Raw genomic sequence first — 22,235 nt, forward strand, 5'->3', positions numbered from 1 at the left:
ATAACCATTGTATATCCAATATTGTAATTTATGATATATTTAAAAAAAGCAGCATTTATAACATTTTCTTCGAGATCACAAGAACAAAATTTTATAGTTGGATATTTTATATCAATTAAATTAAAATAATGGAATTAAGCTTTTTAAATTAAGCTCTTCTATTATCAATTTTCTTACACATTGCAAAGACATTTATTTTAATACTTCTTCAATAAATTTCAGACTTTTATTTTGAATTTTTTTATAATAAAAACAGTTTATTTATTGCTTCATAAATAGAGAAGCCCTGTCTTTCACTGTAGCTTTGCTATGTAGTTTTGACAGAGAATGAAACTGTTACTTAGCATGTAGCTATTGTTATGTTTCATGAATAATCATAACTGTACCTTCAGAGACAAATTATATACGAATACAACAAGATAAAGATTCAAATCACGAATCTCGTTCAGAGGCACATATTTTTCCAAAAAACGGAGCAAAATACTTATATATGATACATTTTGCTTTTTATCTTTTCTGTTTGATATTTCATAAGCTATTTATAACTATAGGCAGTAACATTAAATCATTAATTCATACTTTATTGATTTTTTCCCAAAATTTCATTACATTAAATGTCAACTAAGAGGTGACTGAGATAATATGATTAATGAAAACTGAGTCTGCTTTATGCCTCTAGAAATGATTATCTTAGCTATAAATGGTTAGTTATTTATATGCAGACAATCCTAATTTAATCTAAAGTTTAGAATGAGAAATGTTAAACAAAACTCAGAAAAACATGACACAATTCAAATATTCAGTAAGTTACACAACCCTTGATCCTGAGGGGTGCAAATTATCGGAATTCTTCTGTGATATATCCAAATGATGTAATTTAAAAAGCCTTTAATTTATAATACAGTTGATGTTCATTATAAGGAAAGTTCCTTTTACAAAAATCCATAGGAAAAGTAGTCTCCAAACAATGAAAGTATGTTAAATCCATTTTCAGTATAGCGACTTCTTTGTAATGCATGATTCTATTGATATCTTTTATGAACATTTGCAACATTACTTACATATTAAAAGATTTTTTTTTCTATCCTATGTGTTATGTATCAAGATACAGTTTTCCCCCTTTAATTATGAATCATCATTGTATTTTATTTTATTTCCTTGGTTGTGTTCTTTTATTGAAATTATTTTCTTCTGTAGACTATAAGCCGAGCTTTTATGAATGGTAGCTATGTAGAACCAGTTGTAGAATTTGGACTGACTTATCCTGAAGGCATGGCTGTGGATTGGGTGGCTCGAAATCTATATTGGACAGATATGGGATCTAACCGTATTGAAGTTTCCCGTTTAAATGGTTCATCTAGAAAAGTTTTACTATGGCAAAATATGGATGATCCTAGGGCACTTGCTCTAGATCCATCAGAAGGGTAATTATAACCTTATGTGTATCTCAAACTCTTTATATTGAGCTTAATCTTTAAAAATATGATTTATTAAAAGATCATTTATAAAGTCGTTGTTTTGATTAATTTGATATTAATTTTGATAGAATGAATAGAATAGTGAAAATTTACTTTTAAATTATTTCTACTTTGTCAATAAAGCACTCAGATATCGCAAAATTCTACTTTGCTAATGTACTCATAAGGCATTAATGTATTCATAAGGCAAGTAACTGGAAATTACCAGTGTTAAGGAGCTGATCTACCTAATGTACCAGTATGGTAAAAGATGGAAGTAAAGAATCCTTTTGACTGTTACATGTTCAGTAATCTGCATTTCTACAGAATTATGCAGCCTATCATAATTGATGGACTGAGGAATCAACTCTCAAGCTTGGTCATCAAGGGGAGATTGCAATCAGTTTTGAGTCATTGCAATCAGTTTGAGTCATTGCAATCAGTTTGAGTGTTTATTTCTACATCACTTTGGCCAGAATATGTATAAGGTTCTCTTAGATTAAATTATTGACTCTTCCAATAAGCATGTCATCAGCATGTTGATGTTATGACATGTATTATCTACCAGACATTATATCTTCATTGCAGAATTACCATTTCATCACTCGTATTCATCGCATTTTAAGATTTGATCTTTATATGTTGCTTATATACTATAGTTGTAAAACAGTCAAAGAAAATTTGTAATTAGTTCCAGAAAAATCTCTGAATAACAACTTGTAAATGAACGAGATATATTGTTTGGTTCAGTGCATTGAGTTTTGACTGTTGATCTCGACATATAGTGTGTAATGGCAAAATTTTTTGTTCAAGGCTTCTCACTTGAGAAGGGACACATCTGTAGGTTATACATGTCATGCTTTCATATGCCTACAGTGATTTTATGGGAGAAAATTAAAAACTAAATTAAGTCTTGTGTATATGATTATGATTTTGAGTCACAGTCACTCATCCGAGTAGAAATTGGATTTCCATGGCCAAAAGATAGACAGCAATCATCAGAGAACATGGTGCTTCTGTTAGCAGTTTGCCCCCCTCCCCTCCAGAAACCATAGTGTAACTCAGGATCAGTATGCCTCTAAGTGATGAGTTGTCAGTAAGGGATATTATTTGGATGTTATATATTGGTTACAAGATGCAGAAAACAGATTTAGGAGTATAGCTGCTTTACCCATCACAAATGCTGAGACAGTGCTGCAACCAAAGCATCCAGCCTCTTCCCATAATTGTTAGATTGTGATTGCTTTACAATGCCCATCTTCCTAAACATTGGTTACATTTGCCAGATTGAAGATGCCTTTTAAAGGGACAAGATTTTGGAACCTGGAAGTGTTGATGAAGCAACCAATGGAAATCCTTCCCCAAAAGGGTCTTTTAAAGATAAGTATTTTTAGAAGTCCTTAATCTTATCATTGCCTGAATATTTCTTCAGGAGTAAAAAAATTAGACAAGACAGAATGCTAACTCTTAAAAGGACAAAGATATTGAACTAAACAGGCCTAAGGTCAGAATTTTGTTATCTAAGACTTTGCATGTTGGTAAAATGCATATATAATAAGCATGTTGTGTTTTAAATTTGCTTATTCTGATAGCTAATGCATTTAAACATATCATGAATAAATTATTTTAAAATATTGCAGTTATATGTATTGGACTGACTGGGGTACTAGCGGCCGTATAGAACGAGCAGCAATGGATGGATCACACAGAAAAGTTCTTATTGGCAAATTAGGGAGGCCTAATTCTCTAACTATTGATTATGTAGAAAGAAGATTATATTGGATTGATATTAATGCTTTGAAAATTGACTCATCTGACTTAGCAGGTACATTTTTGCTAAATAATTTTTTTTTTTAATGCTAGAATTAAATTTGCTTCTTAGAGTTTTCAGTTTCTAATACTTTTTTTCACTTGAAATAACATTTTAATCTTAAGATCACGTTTGTCATAATGTATTTTAAAGTTAATTTTCATTTTAACTAAATTAAGATTTTTATTTCATAAAGAATTGTTTTGTTAAGCTATGTGTAGATTTTATATTTAAATATGTATAATACTCAAAACCTCTGTTTTAAAATTAGTATTGAAAGTGATATAAATTCTTTTTGAAACAGGAAATCACCGCCAGTCTATCATTGATGATAATCTCTTTGATCCATATGGTTTGACTCAGTATCAAGATTTTATATATTGGACAGATTGGAAAACAAGTACTATTGAAAGAGCAAATAAAACCAATGGACTAAACAGAACAGTGATTCAGAAAAATTTAGATCATGTTATGGATATTTTGGTTTATCATACTTCAAGGCAATCTGGTAAGATTTTAAAAGTGTTGTAGGTACTTTTTTTATTGTAATATCTCTTTGTGTGAATGTATATATGCAAATACATATATATTGAGCTACTATTTAAAAAATTATGAAAATTTAAGACTTAAAGTAATAAAATCTAGCTCTAAGTATATGCTCTGTAGCTCTCCATATATATAAGAATAAATACTAAGTAACGTATAGTTCAAAACCTAATCCATTCGTGCGCTGATAGCAGCAGCAGGTGATGGTAATTGTGCAAAATAAAATAAAGGCTTCATTTCTGATTTTAATCTTTTTTGGAATTTATAGCATTTTTTGTTACTATAATTTGAATAAAAAGATGTTAAAATTTCACTCAACACAAATATTGTATTTAAAAAGAAGAAGTAAGCAAATCTTTGGTAACTAATCTCAGTTAGCCATTTAAACTCTATATTTTGATTTTGGTTCAGCCAGAATTATCAATAAAGCTTCTTCAGTTGGTGAATTGGATTTCTTTGAAGCTTTTCTCACTCTCAAAAATTTATCTTTAGTTAATAATATTAATTACAATTAAGTTTTTCTTTGCTTTCAAAATTTGAATATCTCAATTTGCAAGCTTGAAAACTGTTTTTGACAGATGGCACTATATTTCATTTTTACTTTGCTTTTAATGTAAAAATGGTTGTTGTGTAAAAGAGTGTTAAAATATCTCTGTAAGGACATGAATCTTGTATTAAAAAAAGAGAAATGAACAAATCTTTGATAGGTAATCCTAGTTGGGTATTTAATCACAATTTTGATTTTGTTTCTGCAAGAATTTTAAATATAGCTTCTTCAGTTGGTCAAATTTCTTTAAAGCTTTTTTTATTCACAGAAATTTATCTTTAGTTAATGATGTTACTTCCAATCCAGTTTTTCCTAAAGCTTTAAAAAACTTTGATAAAACTTTAAAACTTACTTAAAAAAACTTTACTTTAAAACTTACTTTAAAAAACTTTTTTCATATTTCATAAATTTTTTTGACAGACATTCTTTTTTTTTTTTGTTCGCTTTGCTCTTGGTTTAAAATAATTTTTGTTTCTCCCATCTTTATATATACAGTCAAAAGTCGTTAATTCGGACACCCATAATCCGGACTTCAAAGCTGCAAACTTTCTGCGCATGCGTCGTGTTTACGCGTGCACGTAAGACCTTTACGGCTACGAATATGCATGTGCGCATGCGCATGATACGTTTACGCATGCACGTTTAATGTATAACGGATGGTATAAGCTAAGTTAAATTTATCTAATTCAGTTAATGTTGCAGATTGCGTTGTTCCTTAATCTTCGAATTGGATCCGGCTTATTATTTTTTGCAGACTGTTAGAGCAATTTTATAAAAGTAAGCTTGAACTTTCGATTATGTCAAATAGAATTTAAGATGCTCCCAAAGGATCTACAAAGCGAAAGTATGTTTCGATGTCCATCAAACAAAAAGTGGAATTGCTGCAAAAAATGGATAAAGACATATCCTTTTTTTCTCTAACCATTCCGAAATCTGTTTATCAATTTCACACTGCTCTGCGGCGCGCGGGGGAAGGGGGGACGCCGAGGCGATGAATTGGAAATTGATCTGTCAGCACTATCTTTATCTTCAGGGCAGATATTTTTATTTTATTTGGCTTATAATTCCTTACTAAATATAGTACTTCATCTCGATGTACTTTGATATGATTTAAATCAAATTCCTCGTCATTATAATTCGCTTCCGATAGTGAAGAAAGTGACACAGAGGTTATTGAAAAAGAAAAAATTTCGATTGACAAATTAGTCGGTATTCTCAACACAGCAATTATAGGACTTGAGCAGCGGAACTTTGTAACTGAACAAGAAATTATGTCTGTTTATAGAATTAAAGAGAAAGTATTATCACATAAAACGAAGAAACTTAAACAACTTACATTGAAAGAAATGTTTAAATGTTTAAGTAAACAAATAAATATTAAGTTTCTTTTTGTAAATTTTGATACCCTTTAGATCATAATTGTTCTTTATTTCTTAAATTATGGTTTCATATTTTTAATTTTGTAATTTCTGCATGCCATCTTACAAGATTTAAACTGATGATCTATAATCCGGAAAAATCAGTAATCCGGAATCGCCGAAGTCCCGACGAGTCCGTATTAATGACTTTTGACTGTATATATATATTACTCCCTTCTGAAGAACAAATATCTATGTCTGATTGCCCTTGAAATCAATAATTCTATTCAAAATCTACATCAACTCAAGATTGCTTTTTTGTATGATTTAAAATTTTACTTTGCCATTTCTTCCATTTCAAGTTACACTATTCATTATACCTTTGGCCTGAGTCACTGAAAATGGACATATAATTGTGAGAGAACATACAATTCAGAGACTTTTATATTATTCGTGGTAGAAAAATCTGTGTAATAATAATGTACAGGAGATTCGAGAACTCTTTAACTTGAGTACTTTCTTTCCATCTTATCATAATCATAGCTCATTTTATTTTAAATTTTGAGGTTCGATTTAATGTTTGAATTTTCATTATGTGTCAGCCAGATAGCAAGCTCTTAAGCTTGCTACTTCAGAGTGGTTTTACTGTTATTATTGGATGTTCTTATGTTATAATGCATGCATCAAGTAAATTGTGTAAAATAATTAAGTTTTCATATGGGTAAATTATATTTAGTGATATATTAGTCATTAATTAAAATGTATTATTTTACTAATTACATAAGAGAATGTTTCACCTAGACTGCTATAGGAGCACTATGAATAATTTTGTGGAAGGCAGTTTTATTTCTTTTAGAATGCTGCATGCTTACTAATATGTTCCTTTGAAGATTGTTGACAACACATAATTGTTTGCATGAATACCATCATTAGCATTGATGAGAAATCTGATAATAGACGAAGATTGTTATTTTGTGTAATAGCTGGATATTACTTGATAATAGTACTCGAAGATGGTAATATGGAAGATGGTGATTTATATGTTTTTAAACTTCATATTATATATAAGTTTTTTTTACTGATTTTTTTTCTCACTAGTTCTTTGTTTTCAAATCATTTGGTGTGTATATGTCCAGTCAATGAATTACATGACAACAGTTTAATTAGTTTTTCGCAGAAGGTTTGTTTAAGGTGTCTGAATCTGTTCCGTGTGCATATTCTTTAAAGAACTTGTAAATGGAATATGACTTACTGAAAATTTTAGAAATTTCATGTCAAGGTAAGGAAACTGCATTACCATTAGCTTTATCTTATTATTCTAATAAAGAAATAAGTTCTTTAATTAATGAAGATTAAATGAAGGTATGTATCATTTAGTTGTGATGCTCTGTAGATTGTTTTTTTTTTTTTTTTTTTTTTTTTTGTAAATACCTTTCAGGAGTACATCTGTTATCACTTTTGTGAAATGTTTTATGCTGTTGCTTGAGGAATTTTTAATTCATGATAACTTGTATTACTGACTTTCATTTTCTCCACCTGAAAGCTTTCCCCCTCCCTCTAAGCCTAGTTATGTTATGATTAAAGAAGCATCTGTTGTGATTAAAGAAGCATCTGCAAGACATCTTTTGTTGAAATATCACCATTTTCATTTCATGCTTGTTGGAGGGGCGATTGAACCTTTATTCGAGGCAAAACATTTGGGATACATTCTGTATTATTTATCTAAAATTCCTAATTTTTAAATTTATAAATTATGTACTTTAAAAACCTTAGTGTTATTCTAGAGTAATTGATTATATGAAATAATTATTAATATGTATTCATTTCAGGTTGGAATCCATGTGCTGTTAATAATGGAGGTTGCACTCACCTATGTTTGGCTCTTCCCGTGTCAGCTCAACATAAGAGTTATACCCATCGTTGTGGATGTCCAACACATTATAGTTTAGCTTCTGATAATAAGACATGTATATGTAAGTTGGTATTCTATTCTCATTAAAAAAAAAAAAAAAAGAAAAAAAGAAAAAAAAAAAAAGAAAAAGAAACATTAATAGTTTCTTATAAATTTTGTGTTATAAATTTATATAGTTAATTTAGATGTCCTTGGCTACTGGAATTTTAGTGAAGTATATAGTGACTGTTCGCTGGTCATCTTGCAACTATAAAATTTGAGTCCAAAGAAGGGTTAAAACAAACTTTTATTCGCTCGAAGAAATGCTACAGACATCCCCTCTCGGTCTTACAGGAGAGCTTCCACTTGGACTTTATCTTAAGACAGAAAATAAGGAACTAAACTAATTTTAAGTAGCTAAACTTTAAGCCTCCACTTGGACTTAAGAAAATAAGGAACTAAACTAATTTTAAGTAGCTAAACTTTGGCCGTAGCTAAACTTTTACTCTTTGCTTTTGTTACATTACAAGCATGAGAATAGTTTTTAGTTCATTAAAGATTTTTATAAAGAATTTTTATTTTTAACATGTCATTGGACTTCATATTGATAACACTAAGAGAGTAAAATATTTGAAGGAAAATAATAGTTTTCAGTCTTGAAAAAATTTATTTTTTAGATGATTGATTAAAAAAAAAAAATGGATGTTTGGCATTTTCCTATAAATGAAAAACAAGAGAGAAGGTTAAAAAATAAAAAGCACAATATAAACAATTTTTAAAACAAAACAATTCATTTTTATAAAATAAATAAGTCATTTTATTTAAAATTAATTTTTTCATAAACTTAAAATATAAGCTAAAGAAGTAAAAAAGTGTGATATTCCGTGATTTATCCCTGGCATCCAGCTAACGGAAATGTACCTGTGCTTTATGCAATATGAACAGACCCATATATAAGTCAACTCCACAATTTAGCTTTAGAAAAGTTCCAAAAATTTTTGACTGATATATGGAATTAAAAGGTAGTAACTTTCCATTAAAGGTGCTTGCATATTTTCATTTTCAAAAAGGTCTTTATTTTTTTGCTCAGAGATTAGTTTGATACATTTAATTAAGTATTTAGGGAGAAAATAAGTGCTGTCTGTTCCCACCACATGTGACAGATATTCATATTTAGGAAGAAAGAATTGCTTAATCTTGCAACTGTCAAAGGGTTAAAGCTTTTAATGAGACTGAAATTAAAAGTATTTGATAAGTTCAAATAAAAAACTAGCCTGTAGTACAAGTGCACAGGTTTCAAAGCAGAATATGCATACCAAAAATTACTGAAAATAGAAATTTAGTTGTGCGCTACTTAATTCAGATGCACGTTAGACTAAAAGAATGAGGATAAAAGTTACAAATGTAACATTTCTTCAAGTAACAGGTTTCTTTCAGTTAACAAGATCAATGTATATTTTTGTTTATTTAATATATATATATTTTTAAACCCTTTTTCTCAGTTTATAAAATATTTTGGATCTTTTAGGGTGCATTAAAAATATTATGATTATTATTTGATGATATAAATTTATATAAATACACGAGCATGTACTAAACCTAAAATTCCTAAATTTCACAAAAATGAAATAATAATAATAATATATTGGCTGATTCAATAAACTAAATTAAAAATTTATACATAATTTTAAAAATATATTTTTCAAAATATTTTCAGATTTTTTCCTTAGTTTGATACATAGAATTATTAAATAACGTCACTTTCATTGAGATCTCTTTCTGATGTCTATTTAAAATGCTATCTTCCTGACTATAACTTTATTATTAATTTTCTGGTTATGACATCAAATTCGGATACTTTTTTAGTGACAATATTTCAGTTCATATACTAAAAAGTTATTGACATTTTTATATTTTTTTGGTACTGATTTTGGTACTGAAGCATAAAAAAATCCATCAAAAAATATACTAAGCCTCTGACAAACCGCTCAATTTGGGGACCAAAATCGCTTCAAAAATTGTGCAATTTTTTTTTTCATATTTTAAATCTGCATATATTGGAGAATTGAAAAATGCATTTTTCCTTTCTAGAAAATATTGTTTTATATAGATTTTTATCATGAGAAACTAAGTTGCCAGAAAAACCAATTTCAGATGTTATCACCCACCCCAAATTTTTTAAAATAAATTTCAGTCAAAGTACAGTTAATTTCTATTTATTGCATAATATAAAAAAGTGACATATATAAAATTAAAAAAAATATAAAGCACTGAGGAAAAAATACCTTAGAAATGCAGTTTAGTATGACAGAGTTCAAGGCAAAGTCTAACTTCACTGTCTTTGCACCAGATTTAATAAATCTAATTAATAATCAATCTAATTATTAATATAATCAATAAATATAATTAATAATTCAATGATTTAATTAAATAATCAAGATAATTGTTGAATGTTTTCTAACAGACATTTCTGTAAGAAAAAAGCATAAAAAGTGGAGTTTGAGCGTTATACCACGTGCCTTCAAATGTCGCAATTTAGTGGACAGCTAATGATATCTGTTGGCAAAAACATAAACTAAACATCTAATACTGTATATAATTTATTTCAGTGGTTAAATGGGGGAAAAAACGGAATGTGCTTCTCAATAAAGGAAGAAAAACACATGCCCGCAGGATGAGTAGATTTTGCTACCTTTGAGTTGCCCAGGGCATGATCAGCCAGAGGGTTAAACCTTTGCAATTATTGTATGTATTAAAATATGTGCTATTTTTGCCCTTGAAAACTACTGTCTCTCTTTAAAGGACAATAAAGTTTGTGCAAGGATAAAAAAAAAAAAAAAAAAAAAAAAAACCAGATCAGTATGGTATATATGGGGTGAAATCATTTGAAAAGTTTATTAAGTTAAGAGAACATTTTAGCTTGTATGCTTATTTGAAATTTTCCATAAGCATAAGTATTGCAATGAGCCAGTTTTTCTGTGAAAGCTCTTCATGAAAGCATCGCTTATAAGAGAGGTAGAGAGAGCTGGATTAACTATTAAGCAAAATAAGCACATGTTTGGGCATCAAGGAAAGGGCACCATAAAATTTCCTACTGCAGGTTTTCCCATTGTGCAGCTAAATTTAGCTGTAACTTTACCATGGTATAGCTAGTGCAGAAAGTGGAGGACTGGCATTATACTGTAAATGTATATGGGGCATGAAAAGGGCTTGTAGAACTCTTAAATGTGTATACTGTAAATGTATGCAGGAAATCAAAATATTTTAGGGCCTGTAAAAGTCTTAAGTGTGATCTTGGATGTGGACACTACATGCTTTGGCATAATCATTTTAACGAGAGCTGTAAGTCATGCTGAGTGCTTAAACTACTACTTCAGACTTTTTTAAAATTTAATTTTTCTGCTCTTTATTTTTATAAAAAAATATTTTTATTTTCAGAAACAACAGTGTAGTAGGGAGTGATGGTATAAGGGTAAAACTAGAACCTGCATGAATGCATGCCCTCAAACTTTCTTTTTACAATTGATTTATTTAATCTGTGAGTTACAGTAGTAGTAGTCCATAAAATTTTTGATTATTTTTAAAGAAATTAAAAAATATTGTATAAGACTAATTGGACTTTGCACAGGAACAATACATTTAACTTATAATAAAAATAATGGTTCATGACTAATATTAGTGTTCTGACTATCGATATATGATTATATAAAAACTAGTTATTAGATTGCCATGTGGTAACCTAGTAAAATAAAGCTAGTGTTTTTTAAGACTTAATATTAACTTATATTATAGATAAATTTTATGTGTTAGTAAAGTAGTTTATATATAAAACTTTTTAGAGCACTTTTATGAAAACAAAGTCATATGTAATGTATATGCTACTTAAAATTATTATTACTATTTTAAAGTGTATATAATCAATCTTCTGTTGGTGCTCAAGTTGCAGCATAAAATGTCATTGTATATCAAAAGTGTATTCATGTATATGTTTAATTAAATAAAGCAAAGCATGTGAGGATTATCTTCATAAAGCAAGGGATGCCTTCATGACAAATCGGCTGGTATCTATGGAGCATGTATGGAAAACCACAACACTTTTATCGTCAGCCAGTTCCTGAAGGTTTGGTGTCTGGTTAAATTACAGGTGTTCAGAGGTTTTGTATGTTCAATTTTCAGGAAGCTAATGCGAAATGTTACTAACAAAAATATGACCTTCATAGATATGAATCAATTTATTTTTGTGAAATATGTCGACTCATATCTTTATATTTACTGTGGATGAGTTTTAGTCATACTTGAATTAAAAAATGTTACTTGCAAGCTCCCAATTTTGTATATATTTAAAAATTCACTTGTTTTCTAATTTTATATTGTAATATCAAATTTTTGAAATTAAAAATCTGCATGTTATATAAACTTTTGAAGTTTTTTAAAAATGATATTTTTAATTATGTCGTCTTTAATGGATTAATTAAAATTATGTATGTATTAATTTTGTGCATCCAAGAAGCTGTATGAATATATATAACTTATTTTAAAACTAAAGGCTTTTTTCTTTTCAGTCCCTCAACGTTTCATGCTTTTCAGCCAGCGGAACAGTATTAATAGATTCTTAGTAGACACTTTTGATTCGCCTGATATTACTCTTCCAATTCATGGGATAAAAAATGTCAAGGCAATTGATTATGACCCTGTTGAGAGTTTTGTCTATTGGATTGATGGTCGCACAAAAACTGTGAGAAAAAGCCACATCAATGGAACTAAAGTTAGTATATTTTAATATTTATTTATTTAGAATGTATTAGAAGTTACAGGAGTTGACCTATGTATTAATCCAGCACTAAACATTTTTCATTCATGACGCTTTTTTTTTTTACCTCAGATATTAGATGTAAGAAGCATAAAAAAATAAGTTTCTTTCCATAAAAAAATTATTTCTTTGGTAAATAATATGCTCATGTTACAGTGTTAAATGATCTATAATAATTTTGCAATGAAAATTTACAGTTTTTTTTTTTTATGTTTTAAAATTGTGAATTTTGAATGAATAGTTTTTCACCATGTTTTTCCAAATATTGACCTTTTTTTATAAAACTTATCTTTTAAATAAAACTTCGATTTTTATCATTCAAAAGAATATATTACTAATTTTTCATCGAAGAGGCAAGTTGAGATTGTTTAGTTTCTCAAAAGATCTGATAAGTAGACAACTTTGATAGTTTTAAGTCATTTTGCAAAAAAGCAGTAAGATCAGATATTTTTGGTTAAAAATTTAATATTTTTTTTTAATGATGATAATCTTTGCCTTCTTAATGTTCGTGCTACTTCTGTGCGTAGCAATGATTTTTGCATTCAGAATCCATATCTTTATAGAGATTTGAAAATAAACAGCTGTTAAAGGTACTACTTTTAATAAGGTTTATAATTTTGACAGCATTCCGAATCACATTGTTCAATTCCATCCTAATGTTTCAGGGTCATCTTGATGGATCAAACAGTGTGTAAAAGTTGCATATTCATTACCAACAGTTTTAACAAATGTTTTAACATAAACATTTTAACCCGCCATTGCCTTTGCATCATCTATGCATACTCGAGTAGTTTTTCTGTTTTAAACCTTCAGTTTTAAAATTTGTCATCTTTTACTATACAGTAAAAAGTCCGTAATCCGGACGTTCATTATTCGAAATGATCTATAATCCGGACCTCAAAGCCACAAACTTTTTTTTTTTTTTTGTATGCTTTACACATGTGCATGCACATTGGAAGGATGTGTCTCCAGAAACGTTAAAAAATGCTTGGCATAATTTATGGCCAGCTACCATATTTCATGGTGAGGACGATGAAGATGATAGCCACGAATTTGAAGGTTTTCGGACATCGCTAACTAAAGGTGAAATTTTCCAGTTATTGGATTTTGTAAAGAAATGTGGAGAAGTGGTAATAAATGAAGATGACATAACAGAAGTTTTTCATTGCGACGACAATGCCCCAATCATCAATCAATTAACGGATGGTGAAATCTGTAGTATGGTTCTAGATCCAGAAAATACTGCTTCCAATAGTGAAGAAAGTGGCAGAGAGGTTATTGAAAACGAAAAAATTTCGATTGACAAGTTAGTCTGTATTCTTGACACAGCAATTACAGGAACAGTGGAACTTTGTAACTGAACAAGAAATTATGTCTGTTTATAGAATTAATTGGCTGGCTTTGTTTGGCTGGAAAAATATCTCACACTAGTCATAATGGTGCCAACCTAATTTTTGGCATGCTTGCATGGAACAAGACATTATGTGTTGTACGTTTGCATGATATTTTAATTCTGAAATAACTTGGATGCCAAAATTACATTGCAACACCTCTGTCATGATGCATTTTGTGGCATGTTTCAATATGTAATTACAATTTACAGCTGAACTTAGTATTTGCAATTTTATAGTTACAAAGAAAATGCAGTGTATCAAATTAAAGATAGCGAAGGGATTGTGATTAATGTTATATTAAATTCATGTATCTGAATTTAATTTTGACTCCCAATGTTTAATTTAAAGAGAAAGCACAAAAAACGAAGCAACTTAAACAACTTACATTGAAAGAAATGTTTAATAAAGTAAACAAATAAATATTAAGCTTTTTTTTTTTTTTTTTTTTTTTTTTTTGTAAATTTTGATACCCTTTAGATCATAATTGCTCTTTATTTCATATTTTTAATTGTATAATTTCTGCATGCCATCTTACCAGATTTAAATTGATGATCTATAATCCGGAAAATTCCCTAATCCGGAATCACCGAAGTCCCCACGAGTCCGGATTATGGACTTTGTACTGTATATGTCTTTTCCTCTTGTATATTCTTCCAAAGGATGACAAAGTAACAATTCTTTATTGATGTTTTCTTTATAAATGTACTGGGTCTGAAAAATTGACATTCTAAATTTCAAAAGGCAAACAAAGAAAGATTAAAAAATATCCAGTTTTATTTGGGAACAACAAATATGATGCTATTTTACATTATTTGCTTGCAAAAAATATGTGTGGTTAATGGTGTCTCTCTCCATTGTTGACACATTGATGAAGCCTTTACCGGGAGCCACTGTCTGGGTGATGCTTATACACCTACACCTTTAAGTGTCCCCTGAAAAAAAATCAGAAGGTGATAAATTGGATGACCACCTGATGTTTCCTTGCAAAGAGAGAAGATGTCCAGGGAAAAAAACTCTCTCAGAATTGCTAGAGAATGTCTGAAAGTGTGAACTGTGACTCCGTCTTGTTGGAACCAGACTTCTCCCTCTTCATGGTCCCAATAAACTGGTTTAACTTAGGTTGGAATCATGTAACAGTATTAATGCGTAGTAACTGTTATTGTTAGCCCATCTTCTTTGAAAAAATTAGGACTCCAGATTCCAAATACAGCAACAGCATGCCAAACTATCACATGAAGGCTGTGAACGGTCATAGGTGAAGTTCCTAGGTATTTTCTGGTGCCTAGTAGCAGATTTTTTTTAAATTTACATTACCTGACAAGTGGGTCTCATTAGATGAAATCAAAACAGCGTCAGGGGAATTCTGAAGAATATCCTGACATGCAGCTCTGCTAGTGTCAGAATTTCTCCCACTTCGGTAACCATCATTTTGTATGGGTGTATGGGAAGATCTCTTTGCAGGATGTTTTTTTATACTTCTGTCAGACAATCCCATGGCACTTGCATGTTTAAGTGCTGAATGCTTTGGAGACATGTCGCATTTTCCAACGTTGTTACAGTCCGAGGTCAGTTAGGCGATTTCTTTTTCAGTGTGGAACCTGTTGGTTTAAAGTTTAATACCCAAATGTGAATAGTTTTTCTCTCTGGAACATGATCATGTTAGCCAGGTTTGAACCAAGTATGAAATGGCCACTGAGTAGTAATTACAGAACCACCATTACGAATATACTCTTCCACAACAAACACACGATGCTTACTGCAAATGCCACGTATTACTGCTATCGATTTATATCCCCTCTGCTGCCGTATCCCACCACAACTCGCACGGCACCATTTTCAAATATGGGAGTTTGATTTACTGGACCTTGTGTCTAACATACACTAACAACTGAGCTATTTTTTAAATATCAGTTGTTTCATGTAATTATAATAGTAATTTTTGGTCTTTAAGTCTAATAATAAGTTGCTCGAATTGGTCATTGCTCATTTCAGAAATTCTGTTGGCAACAAGATTGTTTGGCAAAAAAATTGGCTGGCTTTGTTTGGCTGAAAAAATATCTCACACTAGTCATAATGGTGCCAACCTAATTTTTGGCATGCTTGCATGGTACAGGACATTATGTCTTGTACATGTGCATGATATTTTAATTCTGAAATAACTTAGATGCCGAAATTACATCGCAACACCTCTGTCATGATGCATTTTGTGGTATGTTTCAATATGTAATTACAATTTACAGCTGAACTTAGTATTTGCAATTTTATAGTTACAAAGAAAATGCAGTGTATCAAATTAAAGATAGCGAAGGGATTGTGATTAATGTTATATTAAATTCATGTTCTGAATTTAATTTTGACTCTCAATGTTTTGTTTTGGGATCCCGTTTAAGAGTCGTGACCCACAGTTTAAGAAATGTTGCATTAATTTCATTCTTTTTCCAGTAAGCATATATGAATTTTAACCTTCTGAGCATTACGCATTTAGCCCTAAAATTTCAAATTTCATCAAAATGTCATGAATAAGTGGTATTTTCCTGATTTTAATTAAAAAATGACTCTCTCATTTTGTACCTTGATTTCTTTCCTTCCAATACATATTGAAACCAAAATGAGATACATTAAAAGCTAGCAGAAATTTTTATGTTTAATGAATAAGACAAGTGGAAAGTAGCCTTCTATATGGAATTTTCTGGCCGTAACGCTGAGAGGTTTAAAGGAGTAAGTAACATGTTTGTTTCATATATTAAAGCATCTTTATATTATTGATCTTTTTATAACAAGTGCAATGATGGAAAAGTCTTAAGTTTATTCATTGTTTTAGTTGTATTTTAAATCACAGTACACCTTATGAACATATGTTTGGAAGTAAGTTGCAAAAAATTATGAAAGGAATTAATTGACTTGAATGACACCCCATATGGCTATGAAAATATTTTTGTGAGATCAGAAATCTGTTCATTAATCAAATAATTGTGCTTTCTGGATATGGTTTATAGGGAACTCGAGAGGTCCTTAAAAGGAGTGTTAAGTGATGTATATGAAAATAAAAATTTTTTTGAACAAAAAATTATTATTTTTATATCTTCTGGTTTATACACAGTGCAGTAAAAATCTGATTACTGTAATAATAGAAAAGTGATATTTTTCTTAATTGGCTTATAGCTTTCCCTATAACTAGGCTTGATCATTGGTATCCGCTTATTTTTATGTTAGGATGAGATGACAAGGAATAGCGCATACTTCTTATATGTAATTATTCCAGTTAACTGATATGTTGTGGTTAGTTTGAAAAAAGCTTCTTTGCAAAATTTTATAAATTCCATATAAGTAAATAAATCAGCAGTAATGGAAGAAAAAGGGCATCTTTCCCAGTAGGGAGGGAAGTAATGGAATTCCAGCAGTAATAGAAGAAAAAGGCTTTGGGATGGAAGCTGCATAGCTATTTCTGCTTCAAGTTGCATTTTGATTTCATGAGGTTCACTTCTTCTTCTTTTATTTAATTTCATGAGGTTCATTTCTTTGTGAAAAATCTTCTATTTAATTTCATGAGGTTCACTTCTTTGTGAAGAAAGAGGATAACACTTCTTGAGCTCTTGGCAAATCTTAAACTGCAAAATATATTGCAGGGGGGGAAGGAGAGAGAGAACTAAATGAGATGAAAAATGTGTTTGTGTCAGCAATTTTTACAGAGACAGTTACCGCCAGGAAAGAAGCCAGACTAATTTGGCAACACCTGGCACCAAAGAAATAAGCCCCCCATGAAAAAAAGTCACCAAAACGTGTGGCTTTAATAAATAAAACATTGTCATATTGTAATAACGGAATTTTCTGTTTTAGGTTTCAGTTGTTGTACCCAACCCAAATGATAATATTCATCCCTATGATATTGCTGTTGATTCATTCTCCCGTGTGGTCTTTTGGTCTTGTTCTCAGCATAATACAATAAATGTGACAACAATGAAAGGTTCTGCTGTTGGTACTGTGATTGGAGATGAAGATGATAGACCTCGATATTTAGCTCTTCACCCAGCTAAAGGGTAAAGAAGCTTTTGATTTTTGTAAAATGTTATGTGAACTGCATAGTTATGCTTATGGTGTACTTTTATATTTACAGTATAATTTTACAATTATTTCAGATTTTTATTTTGGGTTAATATGATTCATCCACCTTTAATTGAGAGAGCAAATATAGATGGGCACATGAGAAGAATATTGTTTTCAACTGATCTGGATAGACCTGTTTCTCTGACTGTAGATGTTCTTGATAATTATCTTTTTTGGGCCGATGAAGGTCTCAAGAAGATAGAGAGATCATCCTTTTCTGGGACTGAGAGGTAATTAATTTTTTGGGAAGGGTAAATATTTTTATTTACTTTTTATATTGTGTAATACTAAAAATAGCTTTTATTTCTTATTTATACATTTATAATCTGAAGGGTATAAATTTGAATCCAGTTTTTAAGACTAGGAGTTTCACCCATATTGCCAGACTTTAAAATCATAAAATGCTTTCAAAGGTTAAAGTAATTCATCTTTTCAGAGTAAATATAAAAGTTTTTTTAGTTAAATTTTTGTAATAAATTTTATTGATAATACTACAAGCCATTAAAATTCGTAGCAGCTTCCAACAGATGTCAAATTTGTATGAAAGGTGGTGCTATGTGTTAGAAAATGTAAAAAATTACCATTCCAGTCTATGTACACATAGCTGGTATGAATAATGCTATCTATATTTGTGTATAAATGGGAAAATGGCACAGCAGGAAAATCTCATTTGGAAATTCAAGTTAAATGTTAGATGTTTTCTGTAAAAGTTTTGTTATATCTTGTGTAAAGAAGGAGAAAGTCCTACCAGTACGTGCTGAAATTCAATCCTGGCTTATTGGGCTATGATTTATTGTTCTACAACATTGCTACTTGTGTTATTCAGGATCCCATGACTGTCAAGCGAATATAGAATCGATTAGTCCGGGGAGACCGTACTAAATGCCATGTAGTATCTCAGCAGCCTTGTGCCACTTATGCGGAAGAGGACAGATTCGTGTGATTGTACTCATGGTATATGATGCAACACAGAGTCATATCACATAACCTGGGTCAGCAACTTGTTGGCTCATGTGCAGGATGACATTTATCCGTGTGGACAGGCAACAGCTTCCACAGCATCACATATTGTCAGCTAGAGACAGGCAAAACTTCTTTTAAGGAATCAGATTGGAAACATTCGCTCACTGAAGATTAATGCTTTTGGAATAGGCATGGATCAATGGTAGTGTGCAAAGATTGGGAAAAAGCAGAAAGAATTGAACAATATCACTAGAATCAACTTAAAAAAACCACTCAGTCCCTGAACTGATTTCTTTCAACTGTATTTTCAAGATTCCCTAAAAAATCTTTCTACATAGAACAATAAAATTCTAGAATAAAAAATGTTAAAATTTAAATAATAACTAAACTCATTTTTATTAAGATTACATTATTTTATTACTATAATTGATATTTTGCTGCTACTACAAAGCACAATGTAAAAATACATTTTTAGATTAGAGGCATATTCCGAAGAACAGGAAATTGTTTGCTGACAATAGTGGCATTCCCCCCCTTTTTTTTATATAAAATTTGAAAAAAATGATACCAAATATCTCTTGAGGTTCTTTGATTCGGTAGGATCCATATTTTGTTCTGCAACCTTAAAAAAATACATTAGATAAAAAAGTTTATGTTATAAATATGTACTAATTCTAAAGAAGATTAAAGACTAATTCACAGCTCTTGCTTACAAGACAATAGTAAAAATAAGTAAATAAATAAAATTATAATTGTTTTACATACATATTACAGTAAATAATAAAAATAAAAATTTATATTATATAAAAAGGTAATACCTAATATACATAGCTATAGTGTGACACAGTATTCAAAGAGTTGAAATGGAACTCAAAGGAGCAGCTCTGAAGAAACGAAAAATGCAAATGATCAAGACTCTGCAGGAGTTAGATTTGAAAGAGTTAATAATGAAGACTCGTGAGAATTAGATCCAGTCACGGCTCCGAAGAGTGTCAACTCCAAATAGTTGGAGCTCTGAGAGCCGGGAATCTGAGAAACTAGCTAGATTTGAAAGATTGAATAATGAAGACTCGTTGGAATTAGATCCAATCATGACTCTGAATAGTGTCGGAACACTGAGAGCTCGGAATCCGAGGAGCTAGTTCGTATAATCTATGTACTTTAAACAGATTGCTGTACTGCCAGGTAGGGAAAAACCTCCATCTATTTGTAAATGAGTGATCAGTTTTGTGGAGATGTGTCGGTTTATTTAATGTTATGTTTTTTAAATACTAGATGGAACACAAGCAAGGCAAAAGCACAGATAGATACATACATAACACACATAAAAATAGGCCAAAGACGTTTCCAATAAATAATAAAGGAAAAACTGCTAGTGCAGGGGACATCGAGTCGATCCTGGTGGACTACCAAGGCATTTTGGCTACCAAGACATCCATGCCTTTCGTTGAAAGTGCACAATAACTGAAAATATAATTTACATATTTTCTTTATCTCTTGAATAAAATGAAGTTTTTCTCCGTCGAAATGGCAAAATTTTAAAAGCACATAGTTCAACTTTTGGAATCTAATGGATGATGTAAACTATCCTAATTTAAAAAGAAAGTTTTATTTCATTTAACATTGCTCCTTGGCTGTACCTACCTGTGAATCTGCATTTTCAATGATGAATATAATTAAGACATCTCACAGAAGACCACTTAGAATCCAGTGCAAGGTTAGCAGTTATTAATTAGATGTATATACCGAGATATTCAAGATTAGTGGATAGTATATGGACTAAGTCTTCTAATTACAACTACGAGAACTAACTTTTAGATGAAAATGGTTTATTTCTAAATTTACTTTGAATTATTTGATAAGAAGTGTATCAATTGAAGTTATTATATTTGTGGCTATTATTATCGTGTTTGTATTTTGCTTTAAGCATGGTTTTAAAAGCATGGGAAAATCATGGGAAAGTTTTTTTAAGGTAGTGTTAGGTAAGTACATATTTTGTAATTATTATGTTATAATAAATATTGTAGACCCTTTTTTTTTTGGCTTACCACACCTATGCTGCTGGGTGGACTGCAACACCTTGAAAAAATTAGAAGTAGCCCGTACCCTGGAAAACTCTGCCCATCCCTATGCTAATGTTTAAAAGGAATTAAAAGGAAGCAAATTTTTGGCATGCTTCACAATAGCTCGTGGTGAACTGACCTTCCTTCCTTACTTACAGGTGTTTCACAAAGGACCCCTAAATTTGAAAATAAATAGCTTGAAAATGATGATAGATAAAAGCAGGAAATGAGTGGTATGTTTACTAAAAAACGTAAGAACCAGATACAAAAACCTAAAACATACAAATTGTGCTGATAGATGGCACTGCAGGTGGCATTAACATAACTATGCTGTGCATAGTGGCAAATGCAAACTTTCATTGCATTCATATCAAAAGCTATTCAAAATGTGATAAAAAATGAAATTCTCAATCACTCTTTGTAGTGCATCACTGGAAAATGACGTAACACCTTGACAAATAGCCTCCTGCATCGAGTGATCGAGGATTGTTATGGCAAACAATGTCTTTCAGTGTGTCCCAGAAAAAGTAGGCAGGAAGCTAGGTCAGGTGAATAAAGAGGTGATTCGATTCCTTTCTTCTTAACTGTTGAATAGTTCAATGTAGTAACTCTATCTTCAAAGTATTCATCCAAAAAGCTAAAAACATGCATATGGTATGTGCAAGGCACATCTTGCATCAACCACGCTGTTTCTGCTTGATCATCTCGTGCTTGTTGAGTTGCGACAAGTAGTTTCAAAAGCGAAATGTAGCAATGAGTCATCACCCTTTCTCGCAGGAAAAATCGCCCAATGATGCCTTTACAGGAGTGTGCAGTCCAAGTGGTAAGTTTGGAGCAATGAAGTGGTCATGTGCAAGACAAATGTGGTTTTTCAGTACCTTAAAATCGCAAGTTGTGTCCGTTAATGACATTATCTAGATGAAAATGGCCCTTGTTTGTAAACCATATTCAGCTAACATTGAAACCAGGACGGTTATTCTACGCTATGAGAGTCGACAGCAAGTTGTGGGCCGCCAGATGTCGCTGCTAGTAAAAAACAGGTCTGCCCGACATCCTATATTCTCTGAGTACGGAAGTTGTCGAAAGCGCGTGAAAAAATGTTGCCGCGTCGTCAATCAGGGTTGTCCAGTTGACGTACTAAGTAGACAATGGCTTTATATGTGTTTTCGCCGCTGATTTTTTTCATATTTAAACGAAGAATACGGTCGTAGATCTCTGAATCGGTGGCGAATTTATAGAAAATATGTTGATGCTTTTGCTCTGCCAAAAGATGTTTTCATTGCGTATTTCAG

General features: G+C 30.9%; 1 protein-coding gene across 1 annotated transcript in view; it reads left to right on the forward strand.

Moving 5' to 3' along the window:
• The window catches only part of arr (low-density lipoprotein receptor-related protein 6), a 108,332-nt gene that overhangs the window by 70,585 nt on the left and 15,512 nt on the right, over positions 1-22,235 (forward strand). Inside the window, exons 11-17 of the mRNA XM_085817750.1 lie at positions 1,198-1,424; positions 3,098-3,282; positions 3,572-3,775; positions 7,548-7,691; positions 12,172-12,374; positions 17,651-17,850; positions 17,950-18,147. Of these exons, the coding sequence (XP_085673876.1) occupies positions 1,198-1,424; positions 3,098-3,282; positions 3,572-3,775; positions 7,548-7,691; positions 12,172-12,374; positions 17,651-17,850; positions 17,950-18,147 (1,361 nt within the window). The remainder of the gene's footprint in view (positions 1-1,197; positions 1,425-3,097; positions 3,283-3,571; positions 3,776-7,547; positions 7,692-12,171; positions 12,375-17,650; positions 17,851-17,949; positions 18,148-22,235) is intronic.

This window comes from Stegodyphus dumicola, chromosome 5 (genome assembly GCF_044657685.1).
Source record: "Stegodyphus dumicola isolate Sdum_Otavi_A_Nest chromosome 5, ASM4465768v1".
NCBI classification, from domain to species: Eukaryota; Metazoa; Arthropoda; class Arachnida; order Araneae; family Eresidae; genus Stegodyphus; species Stegodyphus dumicola.